Source organism: Mixophyes fleayi, chromosome 3 (genome assembly GCF_038048845.1).
Source record: "Mixophyes fleayi isolate aMixFle1 chromosome 3, aMixFle1.hap1, whole genome shotgun sequence".
Taxonomy (NCBI): Eukaryota; Metazoa; Chordata; class Amphibia; order Anura; family Limnodynastidae; genus Mixophyes; species Mixophyes fleayi.
Genome location: NC_134404.1, coordinates 266,700,384 through 266,717,882, shown reverse-complemented (window position 1 = coordinate 266,717,882; position 17,499 = coordinate 266,700,384). Strand labels below are relative to the sequence as shown.

Sequence of the window (17,499 nt, the reverse complement as noted above, 5' to 3'; positions counted from 1 at the left end):
AATGGGTGAGGAAAGAAAAAGGTCTTAAAGCAAAGCTGTAGGAAAGGTCATAAATCCATTGTGCTGCATTTTTGTAATTGTGCAGGTGAGTCCCCATGGTATTGATCAAAGCTTTTTCTGCACTGTGTGTTTTTAATGCTGCTGAACCTAGCAAACTCAACAGCTTTTTACATAATAATGTACAAACAAATTTATACACTTCATTTACTCCTCGAATGTCTGCGAGATGGCAGGGAGGACACTCACACAATTTAAGTCTTTATGCACGACCCCTCAGTATCCCACAGTATCACACACCTTATCATCCATATATAGAATCCTGATTGAACAGCCCTTTAGCAAACTACCCAAATTTTACTAATGATAGAGAACGTGAGTTGGGATTTGTTATACCCGAACAAGATTGAGGGGATATATTTCAACATATGGAAGCAAGCTCAATCTGTGTACAAGTGGTCAAACACAATATAAAGTGCTGACTCAGTGGCATCGGTGTCACAGCCTACTAGCCAAAATGTTTCCTGGGGTTCCAAACCTATGTTGGCTCCAGGTACCCCATTACATATCTGGTGGGAATGCTCATCTCTTGGATCCTTTTGGGACACAGTCATGCTTATCTCCAATGCAATTGTGGGAACTGAATCACCTAACTGCCCGAAATACTGGCTACTTAATGATATCAAGTTGCCCATTTCCCAATACAAAAAATGTACTGTAAAGTACATCAGCAGGCTGTGATACCAGTCCACTGAAGATCTCCAAAAGCCCCGTCTATCAAAGAATGGTTTGAACGTTTGAACTTTTACATGTTAATGAATGATATGATTTACTCATCGGCCGATAAGTACAGAGTATATTACTTACTTTGGTTTGAGTGGATGGAATTCAAAGATACCGCATTGTATGTCCAATGGAATAAATGAAGCTCCAACTCTTTCAGACCACCTTCCCCCCCCCTTATTTTTCCCGTCTTCTCCTTATCCCCTATCAATTAAAATAGTTAAACAATTGTACATCTCTTGGTGTGTTCGTTCATATTCCACAGGGTTTTGGGAGTAGAACCTGTTGCCTATTTTCTAAGCTCAATGAACGACCCACCTAATGTCTGTTGTAAACCTTTTTGAATGTTGCTATTTAACAAACAGCTAATAGTATTGTTCAGTCGTGTTTATACAGTTATATGCAGATGTATGTACTGTTCTATTTTCAATAAAAACAGATTATATAAAAAAAACTAAATATGAGAGTATGCATCTGTATTGTTTTGGAAGTACAGTCTCAGGTGACATGGGCAACACATGAAAACCTCAAAGGGTTCAGATATGGCTGGGGAGACAAAAGTTGTACAGCAGACTGGGAACATTTCCTGGGGTGGAACTTGGCATTGCCAGGTTCCATTGCAAAGTGTGAGAGCAGAGGAGCAGAGTGGGGGCCACACAAGGGTGTTCTGGGATTTCTGGGGCCCCCTCACATAAGGACCCCATAAATGCCAATGGATTTGGGCATTTTCATCCTTTTCTGCTGCCAAGGTGGCAATAGGTGGTTGATTTCTCTCCATCTCCAACCCTTACTCCTGTAACACTGTCAGTCACCACACTACAGTGCAGTCACCACACTACAGTGATTGCATTAAGGAATACTGGTGACTCTTCTCACCCCACAGTGCTGATGGTGGTGGGGAGAGTCAAGTTTGGGGGCTGGAGTTGAGGCGCGAACTTGGAATCTAGTAGGTCTCATAAATTACAGTATTTTCTTCCATTTGTGCTCTGAGTTTATATCATGGAAGACAATACACACAGTCTCCGGTAGTAGATTTAGGGGTAAATTTATCAAGCTGCGAGTTTCCGGCAGGTTCGAAAAGTGGAGATGTTGCCTATAGCAACCAATGAGATTCTAGCTATCATTTTGTAAAATGTACTAAATAAGTAATAACTAGAAATTGATTGGTTGCTGTAGGTTACATTTCAACATTTTGAAACCCGCCGGAAACTCGCAAGTTGATAAATTTACCCTTTAGTGTTTCACTGCAATATAGAGTGTTCCTTAAGAATATAATAATGATCTGCATGGCTTTAAAATACACTTATAATTTCATATAAAAAAAAAAAAAACTTTTTCTCCATCTACCCAGTATATCATATAAGTCCATTATCTTCGGATATTATATTAATTTATTATGCACTGAAACATGACTATATAAAAATTGCACTGCCACCAAACCCCTACAAACATATCAATTGTGTTATATTTGCTGAACACATCTGTGATCTAGAGAAATTAATTAAACACCATTATACATAATCATATCTCAACCCAAAAATGAACCTCCATACCTAATGTAGTGATAAAGGTATCCATGTTCTGTTTGTTCATTATGTAAGTTTTTGTTCTATTTCTTTCAAGCATATTCTACATTTTAAAACTATATAATAGACATATTAATACATAGTATAAACAGGTAATACTTGGTTAAAATGATATATTTCTACCTTGACAAACACCTGCCAGCTTCTCACAGGTATTTGGCTCAGTTGATGGAGTCGCTGGTAAAGAGGTACCTACAAGTGAAATAAACAAAGATACATTGTTAGAATAATCTCTAGTTATACTTAAAAATATTAGTATTAAATAATCTGTAAGTAGAATTTTTTCCTGAGTTGAAATACGTAACACACAATATTTACTATACTGTATATTCTTAAACATGCTGTAGAAAAAGCAATTACAAGACTTTCTACGCTGTATGACTACACTATTTATGGAACATCTTATGTTAATCCTTATGATAAATGAGCTGATAAATTACACGTTTATCTGGTAAACTTATTGGGCCTGAGTCATTAAGGAAAGTAAGAAAAAAAAGGGAGTAAATATTCTCTGGGACAAACCATGTTAGAATGCAAGGGGTGCAAATTAGTTTATTATTTTGCACATAAGCTAAGTACTGGCTATTTTTTCATCTAGCACACACATACTTGATATGATGACATTTAAACTTCTTACTAATAAATAATAATCATGTTGATTATTTAGTCAAATAAATTCATATAGACACATATATTTCTTACATAAATATTCTATAGATAATAAAATAAGCATATGTTTATACAGTATAGCTCAAAGATACATACAATATCAAAACTCACTCCTCACAGGTAAATCAAGCAGATTTTGTGTAAGCAAAGGGGCGCAACTAAGGAGTATATGAAGTGCACAGTGAAGTTGAGATGTCACATATAGCATATGTTGTAATCAACATTACTTGGCTAATAAACATATGACAACTTAAAATATTCCCCTACTTTACAGTCTTGTTTTGTGTACATATTCAAGCTGCCCATGGCACATTGTCCTGTGCTGTATCCACCAAAAGTCAGAATAAAGAAACATAATTTCATTCTCATTGTTTTGCACTAGCCTTTCACAGTGACACATATTTCTCAATAACATTATTCCACAATAAAGGACTTTATCAAAGAAGGGTAAGAATTCAGCATTCAACATTATGAACTTTGTTTTAAATACAATTGTTTCACATTATAAAAATATTATAATTTGGAGAATCCTGCACTACAGAAATCTTTTGATTCACAGTGGGTTCCACACTACATACATTTTCTCATTCACATTGTTACATAGTTCAAAATCATTGTGTTCCACATTATATCTAATTTACAATGCTCTCCACTCTAGAAACACTCCTATTCACATTGTTCTGGTTATTAGACACTATCCCATTTATACTATACTTTCCAACTTTGGCAAGTTGGTCTTCAGGAGATCCGTGGGGAGGTGGGCGTGTTGAGGCGGGGCTCGCTGAAATGTGCCAGTTGGCCTGCCCCCTAAACTGACATCACAATTTCTATCCTATTACAGCAGGGGGCAGGGACATGATAATGCGTAAATCGCGTCCTAAGCCCCACCCCTGCCACTAAACTCATGAAGTGGCCAGGAACTGGGAGGTTGCCCTGCTCTCCTGGAAATTCAGGAGTCTCCTGAACATTCCGGGAGAGCAGGCGACTATGATTTTTATACTATATCAATTTTCTTATTCAGTGTTACACAATATTCATTTACAGTGTTCATAAAGCATGTAATGTACTTAGATGCTTAGGTTCACCAGGAAAGTATCCATGGAACCCAGTTTTACATTTTCCGTCAACTATGCAAAACCATCTTCAATATCTACATAGCTGTATGCAAGGTTCCATCTTTTTAACAACAGCTTTAAAGATGTGCCAACATTGTTGTTATAAGGATGGTAACATTATAAAGATGATGACATATAATTGAATAAATACATTGTAATGAACTGTGGTGCTGAGAAACTACCTGGTAGTAAGCAAGCATGGTGCTGCAAGTAGTGGTTGAATTGGAAAATTAGAAGTGGCGGTATGAAAAATGTAAGTGAATGGAATTTGATAGTTTTACAATGCAGGCAGTAGGAGAAGTGGTGGTATGGCATACCACCCTATACACCCCTTACTTCGGCCAATGGTTGTAAGGAAGGGTACTATAACACTGTATTGTAAGTGAAGATACAGTATTTGGCATTGTATACAATGTTGATAACTACCTCCCTGCAAGCTTTGTCCAATGATCTGAACCCTACTTGGCTTAGAATGGTACATCAGAATCCTTCGATCAGCTTGTTTACTTACAGGAAATCTGGAGTGACATATACAGTTTCATCTAACTGATAAGTCATACATCTTTTTGGAAAGTGTCAGGTGCCTCGCCCACTTTTTTCACTCTGCCAACCATAGCTCACAATGTGCACAATGCCATGCTCATAAACATGGTCTCTGATTGAGGGTTGTCATGTTTTAACATAACTGAACATGTCCAGACTACAAATATACCAGTATGGTAACTGTGCCTGATGCAAAAAAATAGGCAAACATTGTGCCATGCTTATGCTAAAATGTGTGATAGCCATTTACATACATTTAACAGTGAATAATGTATAGGCTAATTATATAATGGGTGGAGACATTTTAAGAGTGAAATAACACGTAATCATATGTATTCACTCATTAAATCACACAGACACATGTTTATTATATAAAGTGTCATTGTCATCATGTTCCAACTACAACTAACCAAACCGATAATTTAAACATTGCATAACTTGAAACATTAAATATCCAAAAAGAACATTGTTGAATGTCCCAATCAAGTGTATTGTACAGAAATATAAATAGCGCTGAAATCATGTCACTATCAGCCTTTTGCTCTATGACAATGGCACAGTACATAATGAAATAACAGCAGAAACCTACAGCGATCAGGTAATGTTATGCTAGCTTTGAAAAATATGTCAATAAAATCAAATAATCTATGAACTGAGATGTACAGATGAACTGATTCAACACCACATGTGTCAGGATAAGACCATTACACTATAAGTTGATAAAATAGAAAAGCATATTATGTAACACTAGCAAGTATACTTAAAATCACAAACATAGTGGATTGCTACCTAGCTTTTAAGTCACTGTTAAGATGGAACCTAAGACTAAAACAATTTGGTATGTTGTAAACAATGTTTGCCCTCCTCACAGGCATAGCGTGGAGCCATGGCGGAGCAGGCTATGTCATGGCATACCCTCCCCCATAGACACAATGACACACATGCTCACAAATTAATTAACACCCTATTAAATTATACCCTCAACCCCCCCCCCCCTCGAGAATCCATTAGCCTATTCCTCTCTATTCTATCATTTCCCCATCGCAGTACTAAATAACATTTTCATCCACTCTATCAGATCTCCTCACACAGCACCCATCAACCTATTCACCCCGTGAGACCCCCACATACAGACATATACATATACCGTATACACATACATACACACATACAGACAGTATACACATATTATATGTATAGACATACACACACTAAGAGAAATACACATGCGGACAATACATACTATATATATATATATATATATATATATATATATATATATATATATATATACATACATATATATATATATATATATATATATATATATATATATATACATACACACTCACACGCAGAAACACACACTTAGGGGGGAAGTACAACCACGTAAAAACTATTTCCGTTATTACGGTAATATTAACTCGGCTTTCTGCTTGCAACTCAGGGAGCTGCGAGCAAAGAGCCGGCGTTAAAACTACCATAATAACTGTATTTATGCACACTATTACCGTAATAATGGTAATAGTGTGCAGGCCACATAACTTTTTCAAGTAATGCGGCCAATTGAATTCCTCCCTTACAGTCATTAATAATAACTATGAAAAATTTACAATTTTAAGATGAACAATTGAATGTATCTGTAACAGCTATTGTACTAACTGGTAGTTAATATTAATAATATTTCATTAATAATGTATAAATACATTTTTATAGTAAAATAAACAATGAAACTAGGGTTAGCCAACTCCTGAAACACTGACAAAAATAAACATAGGATTGAGAGTCTTTGTATATCTCCAGTCACTGTTACAACTGTCGTGAAACGATATATCAAACGCAAGACAAAGGTGCTCCAAGTCCTATAGTAGTCCTTGGCCTCTTGCTTCCCCCCATGAAAAATTTCATTCCTACGCACCTGAACATGGTTATAGGTATGATAGGAGACAGGGAAAGAGGGGGGGGGGGCAATAAACAGTTAAATTCAGTGCATATTGAAGTCTTAGGTGGTGGCACACCATTAACTTTTAACATAAAGGTACAATATCATGAGAGTCCTGATATTGCTGCAGATATCACACCATGTGTGGCCAACATTAGCCTATTCCCATATTTGCAACTGAGTTTTTAATGAGCACACATAGGTATTGTTTCCTCTCCCTCCAACCATTCCCTGTCCTATTCTTTCCTGATTTGTTATATGTGTTGCCTATCAGAAATTGGACATGGCCTCACATGGGTGGGGTAGGTTTTTCCGATGACAATTATCCCGACACTAGTTATACCAACCAAAAAATGGTGATTACTATAAGGGCGACATTGACGAAATAGAGACTAACTATATAATTCAGATACACACTATTTCCGACACACCTGATAGACGGCTGCTATACATTGCGACTGTACAAAATGCCACGACTAGGATTCTCGTCACTACCAATGGCCAGAGTTTTAAGGCGGCAATGGGTGTACCCACCGCCCTTATAGCAATCACCATTTTTAGGTCGGTATAACTAGAGTCAGGGAAAATGTCATCAGATAAGTGACTACCACCGCCTCACATAAATGTGGTCATGGTTCATCAGATCTGGATGGGGTTTAGACAGATCAGGGTGTGGCTGAAACAGTTTGTGGGTGGGGCTTATTTTGACCTGATTTGTTATTAAATGTTGGGAGCTATGGTGTCTCATTTGTCACTATTTTGTGGGCAGACATATTTAGTTATGTATGATAACAAAATAGAAATTGTAATAGTTAGGCTCATTGCTTTTAAATATGTAATTTCAACGTCATGAAATATTGTGTGTGTACATACAATGATTATAACTTTCTGTGTTTGCCCTCCCCTTGCTCACTTCCTCTTTCACCATCATCCTGTCTGCAACCTCATTTTCATGATGACATTTCACAGAACCACATACTGAGGCGGATCTATGTTAAACCTCTCTGTCACTATGTCCAACATATCTCCATCTCTCTCATCCAGCAAGTAAGATCCAAACTACAGTATTGTTCCCTTTTTATATTATATACTTTCCAACGTTTTGACCTCCACTCTGGATTTCCTGGTGGTCCAAGGGGCAAGATTGCTGGGTGCGTCATGACACAATTTGCGTCATCACGGTCTCCCTTCCAGCTGCTTTGTAATAACACTTGTATCATCATGCACTGATGCGATGAAGTAAATTGCATCCACGTGCCTTGTCAAGTCTCCACTCTGCCAACTTCACAAGAAAGAAAAGTGGGCTCCAGGAGTGTGGCCTACTCTCCCCGAAATTTGGGAGTCTCCCGTAAGCGAGTATGGTATATTACAGATCCTGAATAAAATTGTGCAGAAATGGATGAAGTAAACTCTGTTTATGTGTGTTGCTAGCAGGCAGTCTTGCAGTAATTGATATACAGTAGTTTGAGCATTATACCAAATACAGGTGCTTGTGGGAAGAAATTATCTGATAGACAGAAAAGAATAGACCTATGAACTTGGTTTGGAATTTACCTAAAATGATTCAACTGAATACCAAAGAAGACAAAGGAATGCAGTAAGATGGAAAGAGGAAGCCATCACTGTCTATGCACACATGTTAACATTTGCTTATTATTATTAATAGCAAGATGCTGCACTATGCAGTCTAGTTATTCATACTCTCTAGTGTCAGAACAGCCTGCAGTGCCACGCTAACACAGCAATGAGATACAAAGGGGAACTGAAACAATGGAAGTGGAAAAAAAAGTGGAAAAAAAAGAATGTATCTTCCTCTTAGAAATCTATGTTCTTTAGTGTGAAAGTGATGAAACATATCACATGTCCTAACTTTACTAAAAAAAAACATACTTAGCAAAAAAAAGAAAAAGTTTAAAATGCATTTCTTACTAATCCCGTTTATTATTTTCTAAAAATGCTAATTGAATGTATGGACTTCATTTTATATAGAGGTACATTTTAAGTAATTTAGTAGTATCAGATTGACAGGACTGATATCAGGGGCTGCGCTAATTTTTAATGCCCCCACAGTGCCCCCACACAGAGCACTGGCTGCTGGCCGGGAGGAGAAGCAGTTAGCAACTTCTTAAATGTGAAATGGATAGCTGATGCTCCTTCATGTCAGTGTTATGCTAGGAGTGTAGTGTTTGACTATAATGTCACAGCCAAGCATCAAACTCCTGGGAGGAGAGGATACAGGGACGCGCCACCTAGGTGCTCCCAAGGCTTGCGGTGGCCCTGACTGAATAATTCAGTATTCTCTGGAAAAAGCTACGTAATATGGTAGTTCTATAGAAATAAATGATAATAATAATAATAATAATAATAATAATAATAATAATAATGATAGGGTCCGTATATTACTACTCTGTACTGCTGGGGACCTTGCTCCTTTCATTGCTCTCAGTCTGAGTTTCCACTTGCCTTCATCTCCCACCTTACATCATGACACTGTCCCTGTCACATACAGCCCTGCCCTCACACAGTAACACCAGTGTATAGGTCACTGTCTCCCATAAGATCAGCACACCATCTCCGAAAATACTCTGCTGCTGTCAACATTCCAATATTCTGATTTACAGGCAGTTCTATACCACTTCAGAACAAATGAGCTAAAAGTCGAGTGGGAGATGAAGACTTAAGCAAAAAGGTGTCAAGATTCTAGTCAAATGCACGTTAAACATTAAAAATAACTCAAATCAAAAAAACACTTACAATCAACTTTTTCTTAATGACAACTATTGCTCATGAAATAAATCTGTATATTACAACAGTAATTCAATGGATATTCCAATGACACCAGTTTCCCAATGTAGACATTTGTCTGGTCTACCATTTTCCACTTACATTTTGACTGAATTAACCTGACATCCTTCCCTAATTTATGTAAAAGTGTGCCTATACATTAATTAACTAGGCCCATGTGATTTCAATCAAAAAGTAACATACCACACAACATTTCAAATGGCCAAAGAGGCCATTTATATTTCATATAAATACAGTATAATTTTTATTGATTAACAGATATACTCTTCTTGAATTCATAGAAGGCTGCACAACAATCCACAGTATTTGAAATACACAGTACCATAAACATAAAATACAGCTTGCAATACACAGCTACAATCGGTACAAGTTATATAGGCAGTCTTTGGAGTCTATAGCGTATAACCATGCAAATCTATACATAAGACAAATAATAGCAATTAGGGAACAAACGGGGACTAGGGGATTTGGGTCCAGATGTTGTGAGGTATGTTCTATAATGTGGCCATCAACTAGGGCCCATGTTATCCTGTCATTCGGACCTGTATGTGAGCAGAATGGACATAGATCCAGTTGTTCAACTCTTTTCCTAAACTACTGGAATCAAAGTTACAGAATGATTTTAAGGTGGGTCTGTAATTAAGCTGAAAAACTATTGTTTAATTATATAGACAGTGTAGAGCTAGAAGTGTGACTGTAAAGCCCCCTCAAAATGCATGCATTTACTTTGATTTTTTTAATAAAAGCATGTAGACAGGTATGGGAAAAGGAACCCACTTGTGGTTGGAAGATTTTTTTTTTTTTCTGATGCTGCTTCAAAGCGTTCTCTGAAAAAGCACCTTTTCAGACAAGCTTATGCTATTCCTCAACCACAATCTCAATCTCCCTAGGTTACCCTATTACCAACCTCTACATAGCTAACACAAGACAACAACCTTCTGACCACACATTGCAGTGTCATTGATCATACAGCCCACTCAATACTTTTTACTTTTGCATTCTAGCTGGACCAATTATGCAATATAATGCAACACTTACCCTAGTCTTTTAAACTCTGATTGTCCCATAGATTGTAAGCTTGCTAGCAGGGCCTTCTTACCTCTCTGTCTGTATATATTACCCAGTATTGTTTTATTAATGTTTGTTCCCAATTGTAAAGCGCTACGGATTTTGCTGGCGCTATATAATTAAATGATGATGGTGATGATGATGATGCTTGCCGTTTTTAACATAGGACGGTTGGATGGGTCTACCTTTTTGCCAGTACTAAAAGATTCAGTGCTTCTGCTGGACAGACTTCTTCCAGCCCCCTAGCTGGTAAAACTTGAACTAACTTTGGCCAGGCCACATGCACAAATTCAGGTCAACAACCTATAGGGTTCACTAGAACTTCTTCCTTTTTGCATAAAGAACAATTGAATGCACTCCGCAATTCATAGAGGTCACTAGAATATTCACTATGTTGTATAGCTATAACTAGAATAGTCTCATGTGGGGCTGTGTTGTATTTGATTATATCTCTTTGACCAATAAAATAAATAAAAACGTTTAATATATTTCATTGGTTATAAAACCACACCCACATTAGACAAACCACACCATGGGGTAAATGTATTAAGCTCCGGGTTCTTTAACACCTGCGAGTTCGGCGTCTTCGGCGTTTAAATTTAAAGCGGCGCTGCCTTGTAAAGGGAAACTTCCCTGTACAAGGCAGCGCCGCTTTAAATTTAAACGCCGAAGATGCCGAACTCGCGGGTGTTGAAGAACCCGGAGCTTAATACATTAACCCCCATATGGGTTTCATCATGTCACACTGGTAGAGGAGCTTCAGCCACTTACTTGATATTGCCACCCAGTCCAAAATTTGTCTACCCTCCCCTGCATTCATTTTGAACACCATGTACTACAATCAAAGTGCCAGGCACTGAAGGAGATAATTTCTGGCCTGTTCTGTGAATCACCGAGGAGACTAACAGTGCCAGGTCAAAATAAATCACATTCCCCTGTTAACGGTGGCTGGTTAGCATGTATTTTAAATTGGACAAACGGTGATTTTCAAGGTGGGAGATTTTGCAGAGCTGACAATCCAGTTCCACATAAGAAAAGTTCATTGACTTTTACAGCTAATTTTTGAAGGAGAGATCCATCTTCATTTAATAACAAAAATTGATCTCTGTGGAAAATAGATAATGTAAATATATCATATCATTGGCTATGCATGCTGGGAAGTTCCTGTCCCCTGTTCTGCATTCTAGTTATGTATGTTGTGCTGAGTAAACACATTGTTCCTGAGTCATTAAGGAATGCAAAGCACAACAAAGGAGTAACTTTGCACCTGGGCAAAACCATGTTGCATTGGAGGGGGATGTAAATTTAAAATGTGTGGATCTATAGCACGTCCTAGATCAACTTTGAATTTCAGTGTAAAAATAAAGCTATAAAGTATTTATGTGCTAGATGAAAAAACAGCCAGTATTTAACTTATGTGCAAAATAATAAACTAATTTGCTCCCTTTGCAATTTAACATGGTTTGTCCTGGAGAACATTTACACCATTTTTTTTTACTTACTGTCCTTAATGACTAAGGCCCATTATGTTTCACTCCTGAGAGTTTTCACTTCAGTCTTTATACAGCCACATATATGCATATATACAGCTCCCATGCCCCTCCAAGCATCTCGAGAGAATTGCCTATACTCGCCTCACACACTTTCTTACAGCAAACAACCTATTGGATCCTCTTTAGTCAGGCTTTCGCTCTCAACACTCCACAGAGACTGCGCTGACCAAGGTTTTCGATGATTTGATCACAGCAATAAATAATAACCATTACTCTCTTCTAATTCTCCTGGATCTCTCTGCTGCATTTGACGCTGTTGACCACTCTCTTCTCATACAAACACTACAATCCCTAGGTCGTGAAGGCACTGTCCTATCCTGGTTCTCATCCTACCTATCTAATCGCTCTTTCAGTGTTAATTTCTCTGGATCCACCTCTGCTCCGCTTCCTTTATTAGCTGGAGTGCCGCAAGGCTCAGTCCTAGGTCCTCTGCTATTCTCTATCTACACCACTTCTCTTGGAAAACTAATAAGCTCCTTTGGATTTCAGTATCATCTCTATGTGGATGATACACAAATTTATCTATCCTCTCCTGATCTTTCACCATCTGTGCTGTCTCGCGTTACTGACTGTCTTTCTGTCATTTCATCTAGGATGTCTTCTCGCCAACTCAAACTCAATCTCTCAAAAACTGAATTAATAATATTCCCACCCAAAAACAGAAGCTTCCTGCCTGACATTTCTATCTCTGTTGATAACATGACCATAAATCCCACCCCGCAAGCTCGTTGCCTTGATTCACAACTGTCGTTTATTCCCCACATCAACTCTATATCTAAATCATGTTACATACACCTAAAGAACATTTCCAGAATACGCACTTATCTGACACAAGACACCGAAAAAACATTATTTCATGCACTCATCATCTCCCGCATCGACTATTGCAATTCCCTCCTTACTGGTCTTTCCAAAGTCAGACTTGAACCCCTACAATCTATTTTGCATGCAGCGGCTAGATTGATTTTCCTTACAAACCGTTATTCCTCTGCTGAGCCACTCTGTCAGTCTCTACATTGGCTGCCTGTATTTCAACGAATCCAATATAAAGTTTTTCTACTAACATACAAGGCCATCAACAAAATTGCACCGACATACATTTCCTCACTTGTCTCGAAATATTTCCCAACTCGACACCTCCGTTCAGCACAAGATCTATGTCTCTCCTCCACTCTCATCACATCCTCCCATTCTCGGTTACAGGATTTTTTCCGGGCTGCACCCACTTTGTGGAATTCCCTCCCATGCACAATAAGACTTTCCTCTAGTCTTCAAACCTTCAAGCGTGCACTGAAAACCCACCTCTTCAGACATGCTTATGATATCAACCACCATCTTAATTTCCCTAGATTACCCTATTACCATCCTCTACACTGCTAACGCAAGACAACAACCCTCTGACCAACATTGCAACACACACAGCCCACTCAATACGCTTACCTTTGCATGCTAGCTGGTCCATTATGCAATAGGATGTAGCCGATGACCTTGTGTTTCTAACTCCCATTGTCCTATAGATTGTAAGCTTGCGAGCAGGGTTCTCTTACCTCTCTGTCTGTATGTATTACCCAGTATTGTCTTATTAACGTTTGTTTCCAATTGTAAAGCGCTACGGAATTTGCTGGCGCTATATATATAAATAAATGTTGATGATGATGATGATATATACATCTACTTTCTTAAATGTTCTATAAATCTTTTACTCAGTAAATCAATAGCATATAATCTAATTCAAGAACAAAAACTCTACCTCTAAAGATTTTAAAAAGCAACATTGGGACAAAATAACGATATCCCTTGATCTAGCCAAAACACGCCCTGATCTGCTAAACCACGCTCACATTTCTGTTAATCCACCACCCTTTCTAAGTCTCGGAATCTATTGGGTGGTATACACAAAGATAATTCTAAGCCCTTATTCACCAGAAGCAAATTACTCAACCAGACTCTGAAGGGTTCCAGCTATTACTGTCTTCAGAAGGGAAAACATACAAACCCCTAATAGATAGCACTCTAGTTATAGTCAAACCTATGCTAACCACAATAAGTTATCATTTTTAATTCTTGGGAAAGATCTATTAAGCTCTTAAAGATTGAGATGATCAGTGGACGAAGTATACGATGGTATGCCATACCGCCACTTCTTCTACTGCCTTCATTGCAAAACTATCAAATTCCATTCATCTACATTCCCATTACATATTTCATACCGTCACTTCTAAATTTCCACTTCGATCACTGGAGATGATATTTACAAAGTTTGTATATAGTTCCATGGGAAATTTTAGTAAAAGGAATTAAGGTCAACCATACCAATTAGAAAAATAAGATACTATGATAAGGTATTAGAGGAAAGGAGACCTAGCATCATGAAATGATAGTTATTTTCCATACAGCGTCATTGAATTTGCCAATTCTGTAAGAAAAAGCAGTACCAGCTACGACATTATTAAACAAGATTATATTAATTAAGTTAATTATAGCAAGAATGTTGATGCAGGAAATATATTTAAATATGTTCTTGTTTGCCAGGCTGTAGGACAAAATAATAAATGTGGCTTGAGGAAGATTGTCTTAACCACAATAACTCATATACAATATCAGACAGACAAATTTTGGATTACATTTACCATAAGTAGTCATATTAATAATGTCCGATAACAGCGGCCACAGTGAGGGATGTCAACAATGATCCCAAGACACACTTCCTGCAATAATGCACTAACAGGAGCACTGTGTCACGGGCACTAGGAGTCTTTACCCAGGGATCACCAGGTGATAGGCTTACCAGAGCAGTATAGGTGGTAATATGGTACTCTGGTAGCAGGGTGATCACGGAACAGGAAATAGCAGGTGATGAGATGCTCAGGAAAGTCTATGACTAGCAGCACTGGCAATATGGAGGTAGTAATACACGAGGAACTGTATGGACAAAGGACACGTGAAGGTAGTCAGTGGTCTGCGGTAGCAAGTTGTACCACTGCTATAGTGAGGAGGAATGTCCAACAGAAACGAGGGGGTGATGAGAGTCAGCGGTCTGCAGATAGCAAGTTGTACCGCTGTCTGAGTGAAGGAGTGGAATCCAAGTGGAGGTATCCGGGTAGTCAGTGGTCTGCGATAGCAAGTTGTACCACTGCTATGTGAGAGGATACTGGAACAGGTGATACAGGAAACAGGGATCAGTGGTCTGCCTTCAGCAAGTTGTACCACTGAATATATATGTGAGGAGGTGCACGGGGAGAGACTGCAACACAAGATATACACGGGCACCTTGACTTTGAACCACAGTGATATGCACAATATAAATGTATAGATGACTGAACAATACTGCCAATATAGAAAGTCTCTTGAAGTAGTCCAGCATAAGATAACACAGTCAATGATGGCAATAGACTCAGCGGATAGCACACTCCAGAGGAGAACCAACACAGTCCAGCAAGGTATGCAATACACAGCACAGTCAATGAGAAGTATGCATACCGTGGTTCAGGAGGCAGTCAGACAGGAGTGCAGAGATACCTGAACGGCAGGAGGCCGGCAGGATGCGAAGTCCCTGGATGGGTGAAGCGGTGGTCTAGTAGGTGCAGCGCACGGGTAGGTAGACCAGCAGGGAACACAGGAAAGCGTGGAGAGCGGATCAGCAGTAGATGGATGAGTAGTGCTGAGGAGTAGCAGCAGCGGGTCTCTGCGGGAACACGGAGGTAGCCAATAGCAACCAGCAGGTGCAGTAACGATGGGACACGGGAGAGCAGAGTTGAACAGGCACTGTTGATCACGGAGAATAGCGGGTAGCAATAGTGGAGGCAGACTCAAGGAAACACGGGAGCGTTGACAAGGACTGAAGACTGAAGCGCACAGAGGCAGCGGATAGGAATCAGCCAAACAGTCACGATGAAACACAGACGGGTTGCAGGTTGAAGACTGTAGTGCACGGAGGCAGCGGATAGGAATCAGCTAGCAGTCACGATGATGAAACACAGACGAGTTGCAGGTTGAAGACTGTAGTGCACGGAGGCAGCGGATAGGAATCAGCTAGCAGTCACGATGATGAAACACAGACGAGTTGCAGGTTGAAGACTGTAGTGCACGGAGGCAGCGGATAGGCATCAGCTAACAGTCCCAATAATAAATGGTAGAGTAGAAGTGGTTAGAAGACTGTAGTGCACGGAGGCAGCGGATAGGAATCAGCTCACAGTCACGATGATACAGTAGATGGTAGAAGTGGTATGGGAACCACAGTAGTAGAAGTGGTTTGGAAACCACAGAGGTAGAAGTGGTTTGGAAACCACAGGAATCAGCTGGGCTGAATAAACGAGGAAACACAGGAACACCTTCAGAGACTCATGGGGAATGAGACTCCAAGATCAGGCAACGTGGTAGTGACCACAGGTGCTTAATATAGGGAGGTTGCCTGATCTGCCAATTAAGTTAAAGGGGTATACACTGAAGTATAGAAAAGGGCTGCGCATGCGCAGACCCTCAGGATGGTGGACGGCCACGGTTCCTAAATGTCCGGGAAGAGGCACTCACGGTCCGGTGAGTGACAGTACCCCCCCTTTTAAAGGTGGGCACAGAACGCCTGGAACCGGGCTTGTCCGGATTTTTGGAGTAAAACCTCTTCAAAAGGGCAGGAGCATTAAGATCTTCAGCTTTGATCCAAGAGCGCTCCTCAGGACCAAAGCCCTTCCAATGAACGAGGAAGTGGAGGACTCCTCGCGAAATTTTTGCATCTAGTACCTCGGTAATCTCAAAATCCTCCTCCTGATGGACTTGAACTGGCTGCGGAGCTGAGGGAGGAGTTGAAAAACGGTTGATAATAAGAGGTTTGAGCAAAGATACATGGAAGGCATTAGAAATCCGAAGACTCTTAGGAAGAAGGAGTTTCACACATACTGGATTGATAACTTGAATGATCCTATATGGACCAATAAAACGAGGGGCGAATTTCATGGATGGAACCTTCAAACGAATATTTTTTGTGGATAACCAGACACGATCTCCAATTTTTAGTGGTGGAATAGCCCGCCTCTTCTTATCAGCGAAAGATTTATATTTGACAGATGTCTTCTTCAAACAGGTTCTAACCTGAGACCAGATATTTTTAAAGGTCTGACAAACAGTCTCCACCGCAGGAACTTGGGTGGGCGGGAGGGCAGGAAATTCCGGAAAAGACGGATGGTGACCGTAGACCACAAAGAATGGAGTTTTGGATGATGACTCATGGTACATGTTGTTATGGGCGAACTCAGCCCAAGGGAGTAACTCTACCCAGTTGTCTTGATTGGCTGATGAAAATATCCTTATAAAAGTCTCAAGATCTTGATTGACACGTTCGGTTTGTCCATTGGATTGTGGATGGTAAGAAGATGAGAGTGCTAATCGTATGCCCAAGGTTTTACAAAGGGCTCGCCAGAATCTGGACACGAATTGTACTCCTC

General features: G+C 39.4%; 1 protein-coding gene across 8 annotated transcripts in view; it reads right to left on the bottom strand.

Moving 5' to 3' along the window:
- Window positions 1-17,499, bottom strand: part of ADGRG6 (adhesion G protein-coupled receptor G6) — a 156,789-nt gene that overhangs the window by 61,033 nt on the left and 78,257 nt on the right. For all 8 annotated transcript variants that reach the window (XM_075203571.1, XM_075203568.1, XM_075203569.1 and 5 more), the window contains exon 5: window positions 2,490-2,558. In XM_075203571.1, the coding sequence (XP_075059672.1) occupies window positions 2,490-2,558 (69 nt within the window). The remainder of the gene's footprint in view (window positions 1-2,489; window positions 2,559-17,499) is intronic.